Source organism: Phyllobates terribilis, unplaced genomic scaffold, assembly GCF_046119375.1.
Source record: "Phyllobates terribilis strain yellow unplaced genomic scaffold, ASM4611937v1 Scaffold_1__5_contigs__length_1240528914, whole genome shotgun sequence".
NCBI lineage: Eukaryota > Metazoa > Chordata > Amphibia > Anura > Dendrobatidae > Phyllobates > Phyllobates terribilis.
In genome coordinates, this window is record NW_027362761.1 from 218794648 (window position 1) to 218815731 (window position 21084).

The window sequence follows — 21084 nt, forward strand, 5'->3', positions numbered from 1 at the left end:
TCCTCAAAATCCACATGTAACACATGTTCAGCGGTTGATTAATTTGTTTAGAATTAATTACTGTGTTAAGGGACAAAACAACATATTGATATACTAATATATAAAAACTGTGTGTGTACATAAACAATACATGACCAAATGCACTGGGACTTCTGACCATTGCACTTCTATGAGCTTGTTGGATAAAATTATTTCATGAAGCTCACATTGCATTTTAGATTGAATTCAGGTTTCTATGAAACGTGGTCTGCAGTCTTGATGTTGATTTTGGCAAACATAGCCAAGCTTGGATGTTTTTGTTTTTTTTTTTAATATGAAAATGTAGCACCCTGAGGATTCGGCTGCTACAGGGGTATTGCACCTCAACCCAGAGGTGTGATATTCCACTCCCGGGTAAGGATGGAGTGTGGACCTGAGCTCGGAAAGCTGCATGCACTACACACATCCCATTTCCGAGGAACAGACCAACGGTACTCCCACTTAGAAATGTGCAGGTACGACCGAGTCTGTTCCTGGCTGGAGTGGGAGGGGGGTGGAACATCCCAAGTAGTGTAGGGGCAGATAGGGGGAGCAGCCTGGGTAAAGTTAGGAGCTCATTGGGTGCTGGTCACCTGAGCTCACACATAGAGGGAGTATATAAGGTGGGCACCATCTTAGATCAGGGTCAGTCTGTGAGAGGTCAGTCTGTCAGAGTCAGTAAGAAGCAGAGGTCCAGATGAGCCTGCAGAGAGAGAGTGGAGCAGAGAAGGAAAGACCCAGAGAGAGAAAAAGAAAGGACTCTGAGAACCCAAATTCAATCCCCGGGTGAAGAGTCGGCAATAGGGTACCGGATCCCAAACTGGTGGGGGCAAAAGCACACCCTAGCCAGAGACCGGAGGCCGTGGGCAGCGTCTGCCACGGCCACCCACCACATCCACCCCGAAGGCAAACCACGTGGAGGGTCAGGGAACCCAAGGCCAAGGGTCTCCCAACAGAAGGCCCGAGGGAGCTGGACCTAGGTGGATCACTAGTGGGGACGGCCAGAGGAAAGGACAGAAGGAGAGCTCAGGGTCACGCTCCGGACTTGTTTGGGGGTTTGCTGAATCCAGGACCTGGTGGACGCAGCACGGCTCGGGTGGTCACTTGAAGCTGGAGTGACCGGAACATCAGCAGTGAGTAAATACCCTAAACTGCACAACCCGACTCTGTCTTCACTTAACATCTACGCTGCACCACCACAACCCCCATCCTCTGCACCTGACCCCCTGAGGCTATACCCCACCCGTTGGGGGTTATACTACCAAAAGCTGCACCAACACCATCAGCCTCAGCGGACCCTGCTGCAGCGGCGGCCATAGTGACCGCAATACAACGGGTGGCGTAGTCGACAATAAAGAACTTAATAACATCTGTAGGACTGCCACATACAACTGAGCTTGACACCCTGGGCACGGACCGGGTCACTGCCACTCGGCGACTACAACTCCCATCTGATCCGGCTCCGGGTATTCCCCCTAAAGAATATGGCCCAGGGGGTGCGTCAACTTTGGCGTAGTCGGCAGGATTACGTGCCCGCAACATCCGGGTACTGCGTGCCTGAAGAAAAAAACGAGTTTACCTCAAAAAGAAGTCTCCCGCCGGTTCCGGAGGGTCCCCGCCATCGGACTCCATCACAGGTCGATTCCCGCCGGTTGTCCGCCATTAACAGCGTTTTCCCGCCATCTGCAGAGTTTCCCGCCACTGGGAGACGATTCCCGCCATTTCCAAAGGTTTCCCGCCTTGGAAGAGCGGACGCCATTATGGGCGTGCCAGAGGGTGGCAAGAGGCCACCTCCCATCGTGGGCCAGGACCGAAAATGGCGCCAAAAGTGGAAACCGCCCCCACCAACAGAGACTGTGATGCTAGAGGTGTCTGTCAGCGTGAAAGAACTGCCCCTGGAGCTGACAATCACCAAGTGGCCCCGGGACCGCCCTCGAAGTGGGAGGACTGAGAAGAAGAGAGCAAAGATGGGTGTCGCTTGGAGCAGTCTGGAGAGAGCGCACCCGGAGGCAAGAAGCCTGGAGAAGAGTATCGGAGGAGCTTACCCGGAGATGGCGAGAAAGCAGAGCAGCATCGGCCCGTTGGCCAGGAGCCTGCTAGAAACAGAGGAGGGAGAGCAGAGCAGCACCGGCCCGCTGGCCAGGAGCCTGCTGGAGACAACAGAAGGAGAGCAGAGCAGCACCTACCCGTTGGTCAGGAGCCTGCTGGAAGCAACGACCCCACTAGGCCTAGTGGAGGTCCTAGCACAGCTCCCCCGAGACCGGGAGTGTGCACAGACCGCTCTGGAGGGCCTCGCAAGGAGAATGGCCCGGGTGCAGCGAGAGACGTTGGCGGCGTGGAGCCGTGAGATGGCCCAGCAGACCGAGACCTGTCAGCGGAGCACGCCACCCGAGACGAGGAAACAGACCGCCTCTGAGGATGGCGCAGGAGGACTCAAGGCCGGAGACGGCGCCGAGAAGGGAGCCGAACGAAAGGAGGCAGGTAAAGGGGACGTCTCTACCCCAAACCGGGAAACCGCGTACCTGCCCCAGCTCCCCGTCGCAGAGCCCGAAGTACCCCCTGCCGTGCCCGTAACCGCAACGTCACCGCCACAGACTAGGCCTCAACCGGAAGCCGCAGCCGCGACCCCTGTGACGTCACACGCCTCGACCCCGAGCGTGACCAAGCAGGAAGTACCACCAGCCTGGTCGCAAGGCCTAGTACCCCCGGGCGCCGCAATACCAACAGCGCCCCCTACCTCCGCGGAGCCACCGGCCTGGTCGCAGGGCCAAGTAGCCCAGGGCGCCGCCGTCCTTACGGTGCCCTTCACTTTCCAGGTGCCCCAGGCCTGGCAGCAAAGCCTGGGCAACCCGGGCGCCACCACCACCGCGCCCATAAGACCAAGAGTGCCGCATCTGGGAGAGGACCTGTTTACCCAACACACGTGCCCGGATGGGCAGCCTTTCATCTGGCCCCAGGAATATCATGAACTGGAACGGCAGAGGAAGGCTGGGGCCATGTGTGCACCCCTGATCCCGGCTCCAAAGCCCGTAAAGAGGATCTCGCCCCCGCTAGAAGAGGCCCAATTTCAGTGGGACCCCACCGGAGAAGATCTCATGGGGTTCACTCAGGAGACTCGGGCAGCTGTAGCGGAGCGTGCTGAGTGCTGCCGCCAACAACTCGAGGTCTTCGAGAGGGAGCGGAGAGAGAGGCGGGTCCGGGAACAGCAAGCTCAAGTAAGGAGCGCGGAGCAGAAGAGCCGGGCCAGGAGAGACCCCCGTGCAGCGCATAGTCCCCGCACCACCGGGACTGTGATCAAGTTTAACATGCAGCATGGGTGGGGCTTCATCCGAGACCACCGCACCCCAGGCGACGTCTTCGTAACCAGGAGAGACGTTGAGTCCCACCTACCGGAGGGACACAGAGGTCGTGACCTTTACATCGGGGACGAGGTCACCTTCACCCGGCACAAGTGTGCCAAAGGACCCTACGCCCTCCATGTGCATCGCCTGACGGAGGAAGAGCTGCGGTGTGAGGAGGAAGAGCAAGAGGACCCGGACGGGTCTGAAGCTAAAGGTAACCACAAAGAAAGAGCAGGAGGACGTTGTCGTTAAGTACAGCGGAGTAGAAGCTGTATATAGTTGCCCGTCGGGGCACAGTGAACTGTTACTGCTGCTATTATAGTCCCCGTTGGGACCAGCAAATTGAACTGTTTACCCGTTTATCCCTTAAATCCCACTGACCGAGGACTGAGAGCGGTCATTACCCCCTAAAACCTGGCCGAGGACTGAGAGCGGCCATATCCCCTGTATATAGTTGCGCGTCCTAAAGCGCTCCCTACTGGTTTTACAGGAAAGCCACGAGTTTTTCAAGAGAAGACTGTCGCACTTTACCCGGTCACACGTTGCACAGTGACCGGAGGAGGAACAGAAGCGAGGAAAAGTCTACAAGAATGTTTTATATGAAAAGTTTTATTGATATATATATATATATATATAATGTTTTGTATGATGTTTTATATGTTTATGCAAAAATTTGTATGTTTTGTGGTGTTTTGTTCTTACAGCCCGAGGACGTGCTGTGATTTACCAGGGGGGAATGTAGCACCCTGAGGATTCGGCTGCTACAGGGGTATTGCACCTCAACCCAGAGGTGTGATATTCCACTCCCGGGTAAGGATGGAGTGTGGACCTGAGCTCTGAAAGCTGCATGCACTACACACATCCCATTTCCGAGGAACAGACCAACGGTACTCCCACTTAGAAATGTGCAGGTACGACCGAGTCTGTTCCTGGCTGGAGTGGGAGGGGGGTGGAACATCCCAAGTAGTGTAGGGGCAGATAGGGGGAGCAGCCTGGGTAAAGTTAGGAGCTCATTGGGTGCTGGTCACCTGAGCTCACACATAGAGGGAGTATATAAGGTGGGCACCATCTTAGATCAGGGTCAGTCTGTGAGAGGTCAGTCTGTCAGAGTCAGTAAGAAGCAGAGGTCCAGATGAGCCTGCAGAGAGAGAGTGGAGCAGAGAAGGAAAGACCCAGAGAGAGAAAAAGAAAGGACTCTGAGAACCCAAATTCAATCCCCGGGTGAAGAGTCGGCAATAGGGTACCGGATCCCAAACTGGTGGGGGCAAAAGCACACCCTAGCCAGAGACCGGAGGCCGTGGGCAGCGTCTGCCACGGCCACCCACCACATCCACCCCGAAGGCAAACCACGTGGAGGGTCAGGGAACCCAAGGCCAAGGGTCTCCCAACAGAAGGCCCGAGGGAGCTGGACCTAGGTGGATCACTAGTGGGGACGGCCAGAGGAAAGGACAGAAGGAGAGCTCAGGGTCACGCTCCGGACTTGTTTGGGGGTTTGCTGAATCCAGGACCTGGTGGACGCAGCATGGCTCGGGTGGTCACTTGAAGCTGGAGTGACCGGAACATCAGCAGTGAGTAAATACCCTAAACTGCACAACCCGACTCTGTCTTCACTTAACATCTATGCTGCACCACCACAACCCCCATCCTCTGCACCTGACCCCCTGAGGCTATACCCCACCCGTTGGGGGTTATACTACCAAAAGCTGCACCAACACCATCAGCCTCAGCGGACCCTGCTGCAGCGGCGGCCATAGTGACCGCAATACAACGGGTGGCGTAGTCGACAATAAAGAACTTAATAACATCTGTAGGACTGCCACATACAACTGAGCTTGACACCCTGGGCACGGACCGGGTCACTGCCACTCGGCGACTACAACTCCCATCTGATCCGGCTCCGGGTATTCCCCCTAAAGAATATGGCCCAGGGGGTGCGTCAAAAAGGCTTCCATTTATCTGGTCATTCCACCCCATAGGTCAGACATATGAAGAATTTGGAAGGTTGTTGTCATTTAGAGTACACAACCAGTACTTGCGAGAAATTCCTGCAGCTCCTTTAATGTTTCTGTCAGCGGCATTTAATACACGCCAGCAGGGAGACGCGACATTCCACGTGCCGATGAGTTGCCATGACAGCCAGAGGTCTGCTGAAGACCTCCATGCCTGTCATGACGATTCTCCTGTGAAAGCCAGCCTGTAGTTGGTGTTCATAGGAGATTGTGAGTTTAGCTATACAAAGCAATGCTGATGCACTGCTATGTACAGCACAAGTGATCGGATGATCTCATCTTCATCTTCAAGTCCCCTAAGGAGACTATTAAATGCAGTAAAAATTTTAAAATACAAAAAAAAAAAAAAAAAGTACAAATCACCCACATTTTGACCCATTAAAAATAAAACAATAAAAAAATAAAGAAAAACTTGCTAAAAGTCCAATCTGTCAAAATATAAAAATAAATTATTCCGATCTGTACACTGCGTAAAGAGAAAAAACAAAAAAACTGCACAATTAAATTTTTTTAGCCACTGCAGCATTTTGCTAACATGCAATCAAAACATCATATCTACCCCAAAATGGTATCATTAAAAACTTCAATTCAGGGCGCAAAAAATAATCCCTCTCACATGATTATGTTTAAAAAAAATTGAAAGCGTTGCTGGTCTTGGAAAATGGCAACACAAGCAAAGTTGTTTTTTTCTTAATACAAATTAAATTTTTTGTTTTTTCACCGCCTAAATGAAAAAAGAAAACACAAAACTATACATTTGGTATCCGCAGAATTATACTGACCTGGAGAATCATATCACAGGGTCAGTTTTATCGTATAGTAAACATGGTAAATAATAAAAACAAAAATAGTGAAATTGCACTTTTTTTGCAATTTCAACACAGTTGGAATTTTTTTTCCCGCTGTCCAGTGCAACACATGATAAAATGAAAATGTCATTCAAAAGTACAACTCATCCTGCAAAAAACAAGCCCTCATACAGTTATGTGGATGGGAAAATGAAAAAGATATGGCTCTTGGAAGAAGGGGAGGAGAAATCGAAAACTAAAAAAACTGGATATCGCCTGGGGGGGGGAGGTTAATTTAAATGCGTTGTTCATTTTAAATGAATAATTTTTTTCAAATATCTTTTGATGTCTATTTTAATTTTTTTTTAGGATTTATTTGTTTCTTTTTCTTCTAGGTAGAGACTTTATATGTAGACACATAGATGATATGTATATAATCTTATAATTTTCAAATGTCTTTTCACAGGCGATCCTCTGTCAGACTGACTGTAGAAACACATTCTTTTTCAAAACCTATATATAAAAAGGTAGGTTCACATTATCTGCTTGTAAGGATGTATACTTTGTTACCTAATAATCAGTATTGTGCTTTGCACTTCATATGTGTGGTTATATCTTGCTATTGCCAAAGAAATGTGTTAGTCAGCCTTTTCGGGATCCCAAGGCCATCAGTTCCAGCATCAAGTTCTAGGTGGAAACACCTGGCATTATGTGCATTAAAGGTTTTTCCTACCCCATCTGAGAGCAGTATAATGTAGGAGTAGAGACCCATTGCAGCAATGTGTTACTGAGCTAGTTGCTGCAGTTTTGATTGAGAACTGCTTTATTTGTTGCAGATTTCACAGTTCTCTGAATGCTGACCTCTTTATAACTCTACCCACATGACTGATTGGCAGCTTTCAGCCTATGCAGTGTGTACACAGAAAGCTGTCAATCAGTGGTTTGGGTGTGGTTATATACAGTGGGAATGGAAAGTATTCAGACCCCTTTAAATTTTTTACTCTTTGTTTCATTGCAGCCATTTGGTAAATTCTAAAAAGTTCATTTTTTTCTTATTAAAGTACACTCTGCACCCCATCTTGACTGAAAAAAACAGAAATGTAGAAATTTGTGCAAATTTCTTAAAAAAGAAAAACAAATATCACATGGTCATAAGTATTCAGACCTTTGCTCAGTATTGAGTATAAGCACCCTTTTGAGCTAGTACAGCCATGAGTCTTCTTGGGAATGTTGCAACAAGTTTTTCACACCTGGATTTGGGATCCTCTGCCATTCTTCCTTGTAGATCCTCTCCAGTTCCGTCAGGTTGGATGGTGAACGTTGGTGGACAGCCATTTTCAGGTCTCTCCAGAGATGCTCAATTGGGTTTAGGTCAGGGCTCTGGCTGGGCCAGTCAAGAATGGTCACAGGGTTGTTCTGAAGCCACTCCTTTGTTATTTTAGCTGTGTGCTTAGGGTCATTGTCTTGTTGGAAGGTGAACCTTTGGCCAAGTCTGAGGTCCAGAGCACTCTTGAAGAGGTTTTCATCCAGGATATCTCTGTATTTGGCCGCATTCATGTTTACTTCAATTGCAACCAGTCGTCTTGTCCCTGCAGCTGAAAAACACCCCCATATCATGATGCTGCCACCACCATGTTTCACTGTTGGGATTGTATTGGGCAGGTGATGAGCAGTGCCTGGTTTTCTCCATACATACCGCTTAGAATTATCACCAAAAAGTACTATCTTTGTCTCATCAGACCAGAGAATCTTATTTCTCATAGTCTGGGAGTCATTCATGTGTTTTTGAGCAAACTCTAAGCGGGCTTTCATATGTCTTGTACTGTGAAGAGGCTTCCGTCAGGCCACTCTGCCATAAAGGCCTGACTGGTGGAGGGCTGCAGTGATAGTTGACTTTGTGGAACTTTCTCCCATCTCTCTACTGCATCTCTGGAGCTCTGCCACAGTGATCTTGGGGTTCTTCTTTACCTCTCTCACCAAGGCTCTTCTCCCATGATTGCTCAGTTTGGCTGGATGGCCTTGTCTAGGAAGACTTCTGGTGCTCCCAAACTTCTTCCATTTAAAGATTATGGAGGCCACTGTGCTCTTAGGAACCTTGAGTAATGCAGAAATAATTTTATAACCTTGGCCAGATCTGTGCCTTGCCACAATTCTGTCTCTGAGCTCCTTGGGAAGTTCCTTTTGAGCTCATGATTCTCATTTGGTCTGACATGCACTGTGAGCTGTGAGGTCTTATATAGACAGGTGTGTGCCTTTCCAAATCAAGTCCTATCAGTTTAATTAAACACAGCTGGACTCCAATGAAGGAGTAGAACTATCTCAAGGAGGATCACAAGGAAATGGACAGCATGTGACTTAAATATGAGTGTCTGAGCAAAGGGTCTGAATACTTATGACCATATGATATTTCAGTTTTTCTTTTGCAAAAATTTCTACATTTCTGTTATTTTTCAGTCAAGATGGAGTGCAGAGTGTACATTAATGAGAAAAAAATGAACTTTTTACAATTTACCAAATGGCTGCAATGAAACAAAGAGTGAAAAATTTAAAGGGGTCTGAATACTTTCCGTACCCACTGTAGAGATGATGAATGTGGAGGACTACATGGCAGAAGGTTTACTAGTCCTCTAGTGATCTCCTGATGATATGAAAATTACACTAAACAGCCTAGTAAGTGACAAATTGCTGGAATCAGGGTCTCAGTCTCTATATTAAGTTGCACTTAGATTAGGTAGCAAAAACCTTGTGAAGGATTTTCTTTCAGACCGAATTCAGTTTGAAAAACAGTGCAGTTTTCGTTCGTATTCCATCCATGTGGCACCGATATCAAATAACAAGTGAAAGGAATCAATAATCAATAAGTGGTGCTGTCTCCGATGCCATCCATGTGGCATCAGCTTTTTACATCTGTAGTTATACATCCGACAGGTTAAAATGGACATAATCAAATCTTAATAATTGCAATGTATCCTTAAAAATCAAATGCTGTATAGATGATCTGTATGGGATCCATTTTGTTGTGTGTGTTTTTTTTTTTTTTTTTTTTTTTTTTTTTTTTCATTTTGCATACCCATTGTCTTGAACAGGCGAGTCACATCCAAAAGAGATCCAAATGTCTGCGCAGCCCTCTTCAATAACATTGGCCGGTGTGCTTTACATGTGCTTTAAAGTCTGACAGCATACGTTCGTGTAATACACTTGTCTTAGGGCAAAGAGCAAAACCTGCTTTGTCTTATGTTAAAGAAAATTTGTCTGCAAATTATGCTGCCCAGACTGTGAGCAGTGTGAATCGCAGCCTGGCAGCATGGTTGCAGAGGGCATAAATTATTCTGAAAAGCTTTGGGGTTTCAAAGAAAATTTACTTTGAGGATCCAGCCAGGGGCAATAACTGGAGACAAAAGTTGCCCGGCTCATCCCAGCACTGCTACAGGTGATTGTCAGGTCTCTCCTTCTTGTGTAAATGGGGATAGATCTGTCAATCACCTGGAGCAGCCCTGGGACGAGCCAGCTTGGGGTGGAGGCAGACTACCTTCCTCTTCAGCTATGGTCCCCAGCCAGATCTTAAAAGTACATTTTCTATGAAACCCCAGCGCGTTTCAGAGCATGATATACCTTGTAGAGAGAACCCTTTTAAATGTCAAAGTATGACAGCTATGCAAAAATAAAACCGAAAGGGGGTAAATACTTTTTCACAGCTCTGTATGAAGATTCAGATAATAAAGAATAGTCTTTTCAGTCACATAATTTGCTAAAAATGATGAGCAGTATCAGATTATTGTCTGGAAAAGCATCAATTAAGAATAAACTGTCATTTAACAACAGTTTGAAAGGTTGACATGATTTGTCTTTATTTTTACTCTTTGGATAAGTGGATGTGATTTGTTTCTCCTTTTTTCCAACCTTTTCTGCTAGGACCTAGTTGTGCGTCTTTCCGATGATAACGATCCTTTCTTCCTATATAATCTGACTCTAGGGGAAGAAGACTTTCTGAGGTAAACTTGAATGTATGTTCAACTGAGCATTTAGGTTCGATCTATACTTTATCAATTATGTATTCAGTGCAATTCATCCACCTAGAGCAAACTATAAAAGTTTTACCGGTTTAACTAAAAATCAAAACTAATTTTACAAATGTCCTTTTCTGAAACAAAATGTGGGGGGAGAGCCGGTAGAGCTTACTGGTAATGTGCACTCTTATAAAGGATTGACATTAAAGGGAATCTGTCAGCAGGTTTTTGCTATTTAATCTGAGGACCGCATAATGTAGCAGTTGAGACGCAGATTTCAGAGATGTCACTTATTAGGCTGTGTGCTGTTGTTTCCATACAATGAAGGTTTTATCACCAGAAGATAATTACTGCCCAGACTGATGCTCTCATGAGCCCTGGTCCGATCGCGCCCCCTTTGATAATCATCTCACTTTCAATAGACAATATACACAGAAAACTGTGGTGTGGGCAGGGGAAGCTTTCTGTGCTCTGCTACATCTAAAAACTCTGATTGTCTTACAACTGTTGCACCCAGTAAACTAAGAGATACATCACTGGAATCGGGGTCTATTTTCCTACATTATACTGCTCTCAGATGAGGTAGCAAAAACCTGCTGACAGATTCCCTTTAAAATGTGCTGTTCCCCTCACACCCTTTTTTTTATTTTTTATCTTTTACTGCTTATAATATTAATTTATTTGATGAACATGGGGGTGGCCATCTTACCCAGTGGATAGCAGTCCGGTGCTTCCCTTCTTGACAAAAGGGACCCACATGTCAGACATTTTCAGATTACCCGCATAATATATGTAATTTTTATTTTCTTGCGTTACAGTCTCAAAAACCAGCAAGGATTACTAGTGGAATATTCTGCATTTCCACAGAGATTCATAGAACTGTTGGAGCAATGTATATCTGAACAAGAAAAGACTGTACCTAGGTATATGATTTATTTATTCATTCTTAATGTCCACGCTAATAAGAAATAATTACCACTATGGATTGGGTTACACCTTTCAGCCATTTACAAATAAGCTGCTGAATTCTTCTCAGCATGAAACGGGAAAGTTTGCATTAGTTTATAAACTATGTGAGCTTTTCCATGCAAAAATGTGTGCATGAATTTTACAGGGCCATTTTGATCTCCTGAAGTGATGGCTTATCGCTAGGATTCCTTTAGGATCAGTTGGGATTTGATCTCTGTGGCCTCTGAGTTTTTTCCTGCTGGGAAATCCAGCAGCCCCTTCACTGGTATAGACCTGTGCTACAGTTGCCTGCACAATGGGTGGCCTGGCATGCCCTGGCACTGAGACCGTTCTGAAGCTGTTATTCTCTGGAGCATTGACCTGCCATCACTTTCTAAGATGGCAATGTTAGGAAGAAACTGGTTTAATAAGAGGGTTCTTATTTGTCAACCTTACTGGAAGCTTCTCTTTTAGTGGAGTTTATACTACATTGTGTTAGTGTTGACACTTTCCCACATTATAAACATACACAAAAGTTAATTTCTACTGCAAAATTAGTTTCTTATTAAAAATTGTACAGACATACAGTACAGACCAAAAGTTTGGACACACCTTCTCATTTAAAGATTTTTCGGCATTTTCATGACTATGAAAATTGTACATTCACACCGAAGGCTTCAAAACTGTGAATTAACACATGTGGAATTATATACTTAACAAAATAGTGTGAAACAACTGAAAATATGTCTTATATTCTAGGTTCTTCAAAGTAGCCATCTTTTGCTTTGATGACTGCTTTGCACACTCTTGGCATTCTCTTGATGAGCTTCAAGAGGTAGTCACCGGAAATAGTCTTCCAAAAATCTTGAAGGAGTTCCCAAAGATATTTAGCACTTGTTGGCCCTTTTGCCTTCACTCTGCGGTCCAGCTCACCCCAAACCATCTCGATTGGGTTCAGGTCTGGTGACTGTGGAGGCCAGGTCTTCTGGAGTGGCACCCCATCACTCTCCTTCTTGGTCAAATAGCCCTTACACAGCCTGGAGGTGTTTTGGGGTCATTGTCTTGTTGAAAAATAAATGATGATCCAACTAAACACAAACCGGATGGAATAGCATGCCGCTGCAAGATGCCGTGGTATCCATGCTGGTTCAGTATGCCTTCAATTTTGAAAAAATCCCCAACAGTGTCACCAGCAAAAACACCCCCACACCATCACACCTCCTCCTCCATGCTTCACGGTGGGAACCAGGCATGTAGAGTCCATCTGTTCACCTTTTCTGCGTCACACAAAGACATGGTGGTTGGAACCAAAGATCTCAAATTTGGACTCATCAGACCAAAGCACAGATTTCCACTGGTCTAATGTCCATTCCTTGTGTTCTTTAGCCCAAACAAGTCTCTTTTGCTTGTTGACTGTCCTTAGCAGTGGTTTCCTAGCAGCTAATTTACCTTGAAGGCCTGCTGCACAAAGTCTCCTCTTAACAGTTGTTGAAGAGATGTGTCTGCTGCTAGAACTGTGTGGCATTGACCTGGTCTCTAATCTGAGCTGCTGTTAACCTCCGATTTCTGAGGATTGTGACTCGGATAAACTTATCCTCAGAAGCAGAGGTGACTCTTGGTCTTCCTTTCCTCGGGTGGTCCTCATGTGAGCCAGTTTCTTTGTAGCGCTTGATAGTTTTTGCAACTGCACTTGGGTACACTTTCAAAGTTTGCCCAATTTTTCGCACTGACTGACCTTCATTTCTTAAAGTAATGATGGCCACTCATTTTTCTTTACTTAGCTGCTTTTTTCTTGCCATAATACAAATTCTAACAGTCTATTCAGTAGGACTATCAGCTGTTTATCCACCAGACTTCTGCACAACACAACTTATGGTCCCAACCCCATTTATAAGACAAGAAGTCACACTTATTAAACTTGACAGGGCATACCTGTGAAGTGAAAACCATTTCCGGTGACTACCTCTTGAAGCTCATCAAGAGAATGGCAAGAGTGTGAAAAGCAGTCATCAAAGCAAAAGGTGGCTACTTTGAGGAACCTAGAATATAAGACATATTTTCAGTTGTTTCACACTTTTTTGTTAAGTATATAATTCCACATGTGTTAATTCATAGTTTTGATGCCTTCAGTGTGAATGTACAATTTTCATAGTCATGAAAATACAGAAAAATCTTTAAATGAGAAGGTGTGTCCAAACTTTTGGTCTGTACTGTACATTTCAAAAGCCATTTATATCCGCTATATTCACATGTAGGGCCTATTGCTGCCCAGGCTCGGTTTTCTGTTTCCACTAGACATAACACTTAGTCTTGCATGAGATGTTTGTGCACATACTTCAGGCTGGTTACTTGGACAATTGTTAATGGTTGACCTTATGTAATTGCAACTTCTATTATTTCCCGAAACACCACTGGCTGCAAGGCATGCTGGGATTTAGAACTATAGTTGTTAGGGATTACATTGTGCAGCCTTGCCCATTCTCACTACTGTACACTTCCAATTTACCTATATCAGATGTAATACATTCATTAATTCCTTTATGTACTTATTTATGACAAGTAGTGTGGTGAAGAGGTGCTGCATTATTCCATTTTGCTAACTCATGTCCCCTTTTTGTTGGCTATAGAATCATTAAAGGGAATCTGTGACTAAGTCTTATAGTCCTATGTATATATATGTATATGTGTGTATTCCCCGTCCCCGTACTCCATTCCCCGTCCAAATTTCGTCATAACCCCTGTGAACAAATTTCTAAAGGTACAATCGTTCAAAATGGAATCAATAAAAACATCAGTGAAATTGTTGTTCCCAGACTGTTTTATGGCTGTCCTGGATCTGAAGGACGCCTATTATCACGTCCCCATACACAGACTACCGGAAATTCCTGAGAGTAGCGATACCACTGAAAGGCATAATCAAACACTACCAATATACGGCTCTTCCCTTCGGGTTAGCGATAGCCCCAAGGGTCTTCACAAAAATAGTGGCAGAGGTAATGGCCCATCTGAGGGAGCAAAACATCCTAATAATCCCGGACCTGGACGATCTGCTAATAATAGGCAATTCGTTCAACCATTGCAAGGACCATCTAGCAAGAGTCATGGGTTCCTTGACGAATTTAGGCTGGCTTCTGAATCTAAAAAAGTCCAGGTTGGAGCCAGATCAAGTGCAAGAGTACTTGGGTATCCTATTAGATTAGAGGAATCAGGAATGCCGTCTCCCGGCAGGGAAAATCCAGAGTATGATGGCCCGAGTATGCCATGTGAACAACCATCCCTATATGACACTGCGGGGAGCAATGTACCTCTTAGTTTCCATGACTGCCTGTATCCCCGGGGTCAGCTGGGCTCAGTTGCACACCAGGGACTTGCAATGGGAAATCTTGGGGGCGGAAAGGTCACTAAAAGGGCACTTAGAAGGTCGGCTAACTTTATCATCAAAAACCTTGCTTTCCCTAACATGGTGAACAAAGGGGGACAATTTAGCCAGAGGTGTTCCATGGACAATATCGGTCTCACAGGTCCTAACGACAGATGCAAGCCCCAGGGGGGGCGTGGGGGGCTCATCTAAACGACCAGATAGCTCAGGAGGTCTGGTCAGAGGATTTGGAAGGGGTATCTTCCAACATGAGGGAACTTCTGGCAGTAAAATTTGCCCTCTTAGAATTCTTAAACACTATACGGGGACACCATGTAAGAGTTTTTTCGGACAACAAGGTGGTGGTCGCATACTTAAATTGCCAGGGGGTACTCGGTTCCATTCTCTTCTACAAGTGTTAAAATCCATCCTCCAGGTAGCAGAGAACAATCTAGAGTCCCTATCTGCACTCCACATAAAAGGGGTAGAAAATATCACGGCAGACTTCCTGAGCAGGACCCAGCTGAGGGCGAGTGGGAGCTGAATCTGCTGGTGTTCAACCAAATCACGAAGGCTTGGGGAAACACCTCCATAGACCTATTCGCCAACTGGCAAAACAAAAAAGTGGACTTCTTCTGTTCAATCGACCCCAAGGGGAACCCAGCGGCATTAGATGCCTTCTCAATTCCATGGAACCACCAGCTAGCTTATGCCTTTCCTCCGATTGCTCTTATTCCGGCGGTTCTGAGGAAAGTCAGGGAAGACGAGGCAAACATAATTCTGATCGCCCTCTTCTGGCCAAAGAGGCCTTGGTGTTCCTGGCTGAGGATAATGTCCACCTCCGACCCCTGAGTCCTTCCGGAAATTCCGGATCTTCTCTCTCAGGGACCGGTCCTTCACCCTCAGGTAGCAAACCTGCACCTGACAGCCTGGATTTTGAGAGGGCGCTCTTAAGAGAGAGAGGGTTTTCCCCCAATTTGATCTCCACCCTACTGCAGAGTAGGAAACCAGTAACCACCAGACTCTATGGTAAAACCTGGGAAAAATTCCTCTCATTCACGGGTTCAAAAGTATTGGGGGAGGCCCCCATTACTGCCATCTTAGAGTTCCTTCAAAAGGGGTTGGAGCGGGGGTTGGCCACAAGCACTCTGAAGGTTCAGGTTGCGGCACTGGGAGCCCTATATAACTGCGACCTGGCCAGGAATAGGTGGATGTCCAGGTTCATCAAGGCATCTCACAGGTCCAGGCCCATCCCCTCCCGGAATACTCCTCCTTGGGACTTAAATTTAGTTCTGTCATCCCTGACCAAACGTCTCTTTGAACTTCTAGCGAATGCATCTCTTAGAATTCTATCTCTTAAGACGTTAAGACGTCTCTTCTAGTAGCCCTCACATCGGCACGTAGGGTTAGCGACATACAAGCCTTATCAGCAGGGCCCCCCTTTACGCAAATTGTAGAGGACAGGGTGACACTTAGGACTGACCCAGCATACCTTCCTAAGGTGGGATCACTCTTCCACAGGTCGCAGGAGGTCACCCTCCCTTCCTTTTGCTCAAACCCAAAAAACAAGGGGGAAGAAGTCCTACACACCTTAGACGTCAGGAGGTGCATTATCCAGTACTTAGAGGCCACACGGGAGTGTAGGAAGGACGGGTCTCTTTTTGTGTGCTTCCAGGGATCTTGGAAGGGACGGAAGGCTTCCAAGAGCACTCTGGCAAGGTGGATAAGGGACGCCATCTCCCTGGCTTACTCCTCAAGCGGGGAAACCGCCCCAGAGGATTTAAAAGCTCACTCGACTAGGGCAGTGGCAGCCTCCTGGGCGGAGAAGGCTGGGGCTTCAATCGAGCAGATATGTAGAGCTGCAACCTGGTCTTCCCCTTCTACATTCTTTAAGCACTACCGGCTAGATCTAACCTCTTCCTCGGACCTTACCTTTGGTAGAAGGGTTCTGGAGGCGGTGATCCCTCCCTAAACGACACTTCTCTGCAAATCTCTCCGTGGTGCCGTCATGGTGAAAGAGAAAGATGTAGTTACTTACCGGTAACTGGATTTCTCGGAACCCATGACGGCACCCGTACATTCCCTCCCTTCACACATGGGTGTGCACATTTATTTATTACTTATGTTTAGTCACATGGTGTGTCTGGCAAGCTCCTTTTAAAAATGTTAAAATTTGTGTTACTAACCTGGGGGTCCTCTCTGTGCTCTGTGAACAACTGATGCGGGAGAGAGGTGCCGCCCTTTTTTTCTGTAGGTTTCCTGTCCTTGAAGGGCGGATCATCCCCTCTCCGTGGTGCCGTCATGGGTTCCGAGAAATCCCGTTACCGGTAAGTAACTACGTCTTTCGGAGTTGCCAGGACTCACTCAGGTCACAGAGCATGAGGTTCTCACAGAGCCTCATGTTCGCGTCAATCTAAAACCATACCGGATCCCCGAGGCCCGCAGAGAGGTGATCTCAAAAGAAGTGAGGCCGATACTTAACCTGGGAGTCATTGAAGAGTCCAAAAGTGGATGGTCCAGTCCTATAGTCTTAGTGCCGAAACCAGATGGGGAATGGCGGTTTTGCAACGACTATAGGAAGCTGAATGAGATCTCGAAGTTCGACGCCTACCCAATGCCTAGGGTAGATGAGCTTATCGAAAGGCTAGGACCCGCTCGGTACATCACCACTCTGGACCTCACCAAAGGATATTGGCAAATTCCCCTTTTCAAAGAGGCCAAGGAGAAGACAGCCTTCTCAACGCCAGATGGATGTTATCAATACGTCAGGATGCCATTTGGGTTGCAGGGAGCTCCGGCCACCTTCCAGAGAGCCATGGACCGGATCTTGGCACCCCACAAAAAGTATGAAGCAGCCTACCTAGATGACATCGTCATATTCAGCCAGGACTGGGAAAGTCATCTGGACAAAGTTCAAGCCATACTTGATGCCCTAAGAAAGGCGGGCTTTACTATCAACCCGAAGAAATGTGCCATGGGGATGGAGGAAGCCAAGTACCTAGGGTACGTGGTTGGTAGAGGGGAAATAAAACCACAAATAAATAAGGTCGAGGCGATCTTGAACTGGCCACAGCCCCTCTCGAAGAAGCAGTTCAGGGCGTTTCTAGGCATTGTGGGCTACTACCGAAGATTTGTCCCTAACTTTGCCCTGATAGCATCCCCCGCTGATGGATCTTCTGAAAGGGACAAAGTCAGCTATGGCCAAGTGGTTCCCGGAAGCAGAAGCGGCCTTCCAGGAATTGAAACTGGTCCTCTGTAAACAGCCAGTCTTGGTGGCGCCCAACTTCTCCAAGGAGTTTGTGGTACAGACGGATGCATCGGATGTTGGGCTGGGAGCAGTCTTGTCCCAGGAGATTAACGGAGAAGAACACCCTGTAATATACCTCAGTCGGAAGCTCTCCACTTGTGAGAAGAACTACTCCATTGTAGAAAAAGAATGTTTGGCCATTAAGTGGGCGTTAGACAATCTGAGGTATTACCTGTTAGGTAGAAAGTTCAGGTTAGTGACAGACCATGCCCCACTGAGGTGGATGCAAGAAAAGAAGGGGAACAATGCCAGAGTGACTAGGTGGTTCCTGGTTCTACAAGATTTTAGTTTCTGGGTAGAGCATAGGCCTGGGAAACAACATGGGAATGCTGATGCCTTGTCAAGGGTTTATTGTATGGTGACAGAAGGTGCCAAGCCCCCCGGCTTTGGGCAGAGGGGGGGGGGGGGGGTGTATGTAAGGTTGCTGCCGGACAGGTCGTGGCACGGGACGTATGTGTCCCCGAAGTGCTAAGCTTCGGTGATGTAGGACCCGGAGAGGCAGGCTCCAGCACACATAGTGTTGAGAGGAATTTAATGGGCCCGGATTACAGGGCCGGGTTTTATGAGCAGCTGAAAGAGCTGGGGGGGGAACAGCTGCTCACTTACCTCCAGTCCAGGTCTTGGAAGGCTGATTTAAGACAGCTGCGCCTGTCTGTCTGTCTGTGTGTCTTGGGCAAGGTTAGCAGACCTTGCATGTGCTTCTCAGACTCTGCAGGAGGCAGAGAAAGAGCACTTTGTTTAAACGGCTGAAGCCGTGATGCATGGACTTGTTATTTTGAGCTTTGTTCTGTTATTCCTTTTTTGTGCCAGGAAAAGGCTGCTACTTTTGTTTCTTCACTGGTGTATGGACACTAAATAAACCATCAATTTGTTTGAACCCGTGGACTGCATCACTGTGTGAACCTGTGCCTACCTCCAACGCGGCTCAGTGAGTACAAATCCCATATATATACAGTACAGACCAAAAGTTTGGACACACCTTCTCATTTAAAGATTTTTCTGTATTTTCATGACTATGAAAATTGTACATTCACACTGAAGGCATCAAAACTATGAATTAACACATGTGGAATTATATACTTAACAAAAAAGTGTGAAACAACTGAAAATATGTCTTATATTCTAGGTTCTTCAAAGTAGCCACCTTTTGCTTTGATGACTGCTTTGCACACTCTTGGCATTCTCTTGATGAGCTTCAAGAGGTAGTCACCGGAAATGGTCTTCCAACAATCTTGAAGGAGTTCCCAGAGATGCTTAGCACTTGTTGGCCCTTTTGCCTTCACTCTGCGGTCCAGCTCACCCCAAACCATCTCGATTGGGTTCAGGTCTGGTGAACGGGCGGGCCAGTCCATAGCTTCAATGCCTTCATCTTGCAGGAACTGCTGACACACTCCAGCCATATGAGGTCTGGCATTGTCCTGCATTAGGATGAATCCAGGGCCAACCGCACTAGCATATGGTCTCACATAGAGTCTGAGGATCTCATCTCGGTACCTAATGGCAGTCAGGCTACCTCTGGCGAGTACATGGAGGGCTGTGCGGCCCTCCAAAGAAATGCCACACCACACCATTACTGACCCACTGCCAAACCGGTCATGCTGAAGGATGTTGCAGGCAGCAGATCGCTCTCCACGGTGTCTCCAGACTGTCAGGTCTGTCACATGTGCTCAGTGTGAACCTGCTTTCATCTGTGAAGAGCACAGAGCGCCAGTGGCGACTTTGCCGATCCTGGTGTTCTGTGGCAAATTCAAAGCGTCTTCACTGTGTTGGGCTGTGAACACAACCCCCATCTGTGGACGTCGGGCCCTCATACCACCCTCATGGAGTCGGTTTCTAACAGTTTGTGCAGACACATGCACATTTGTGGCCTGCTGGAGGTCATTTTGCAGGGCTCTGGCAGTGCTCCTCCTGTTCCTCCTTGCACAAAGGCGGAGGTAGCGGTCCTGCTGCTGGGTTGTTGCCCTTCTATGGCCCCCTCCATGTCTCCTGGTGTACTGGCCTGTCTCCAGGTAGCGCTTCCAACCTCTGGACACTGCGCTGACAGACACCGCGAAGCTTCTTGTCACAGCTCGCATTGATGTGCCATCCTGGATAAGCTGCACTACTTGAGCAACTTCTGTGGGTTGTAGAGTCCGTCTCATGCTACCACAAGTGTGAAAGCACAACCAACATTCAAAAGTGACCAAAACATCAGCCAGAAAGCTTTGGTACTGAGATGTGGTCTGTGGTCCCCACCTGCAGAACCACTTCTTTTATTGAGGGTGTCTTGATAATTGCCAATAATTTCCATCTATTGTCTTTTCCATTTTCACAACAGCATGTGAAATTGATTGTCAATCAGTGTTGCTTCCTAAGTGGACAGTTTGATTTCACAGAAGTTTGATTTACTTGGAGTTATATTCTGTTGTTTAAGTGTTCCCTTTATTTTTTTGAGCAGTGTATATGCACTGTGGGTGTGGGGGGAGCGGCATCGGCGGAGGAGCGGGGCACAGGAGGCAGGAGCCGCCTGCTGCAGCCTACACTGTGCCCGCTACTAAAGAAAATGAATATTCACTGCTCCCCACGCCCATGGGTGTGGGAAGCAGTGAATATTCATTTTCCTCAATAGCGCGCACACTGTACCTGCAGCGCAGCTCCTGGTATGTATGGCACCCCTCATCCCTCTTCCTTGTATGTATGGCACCCCGGTATGTATGACACCCTTCAGCCCTCTTCCTGGTATGCTTGGCACCCCCTGATCCCCATCACGTTGCACACAAAAAAATAAACAATTATGCTAACCACCTCTCTCTAGCGCTGCGTCCTGCTCTGCTGCTGACAGGCATCTCACTGTGTGAGCCGCATACGGCGTAACTGTGAGATGCTGCGCCGGAATAGTCACTGCTCCCCACGCCGGGACTGTGTGCATGGGGAGTAGTGACCATTCACTCGCCTTAATAGCGCACACACTGTACCCGCAACCTGGCTCCTGCTGCGGCCGGCGGTCACGTGTGCCTGCTATTAAAGACCATGAATGTTCTCTACATCCCATGGGAGTGGATTGTAGTGAATATTCATGGTCTTTAATAGCGGGCACACATGACCGCCGGCTGCAGCAGGAGCCGCATTGCAGGTACAGTGTGCACTCTATTAAGGTGAGTGAATGGTCACTGCTCCCCATGCACACAGTCCCGACGTGGGGAGCAGTGACTATTCCGGCACAGCAGTAATGCCATGCGCTGCTCTCACCGTGAGATCCCTGTCTACAGCAGAACAGGACGCAGCGCTGGAGGAGAGAGGAGGCGAGTATAATTCTTTATTTTTTGTGT

General features: G+C 47.2%; 1 protein-coding gene across 2 annotated transcripts in view; it reads left to right on the forward strand.

Moving 5' to 3' along the window:
• The window catches only part of LOC141166395 (spindle assembly abnormal protein 6 homolog), a 238833-nt gene that overhangs the window by 13002 nt on the left and 204747 nt on the right, over positions 1-21084 (forward strand). For both annotated transcript variants that reach the window (XM_073653053.1, XM_073653044.1), the window contains exons 2-4: positions 6623-6683; positions 10069-10148; positions 10982-11086. In XM_073653053.1, coding sequence (XP_073509154.1) covers positions 6623-6683; positions 10069-10148; positions 10982-11086 — 246 coding nt within the window. The remainder of the gene's footprint in view (positions 1-6622; positions 6684-10068; positions 10149-10981; positions 11087-21084) is intronic.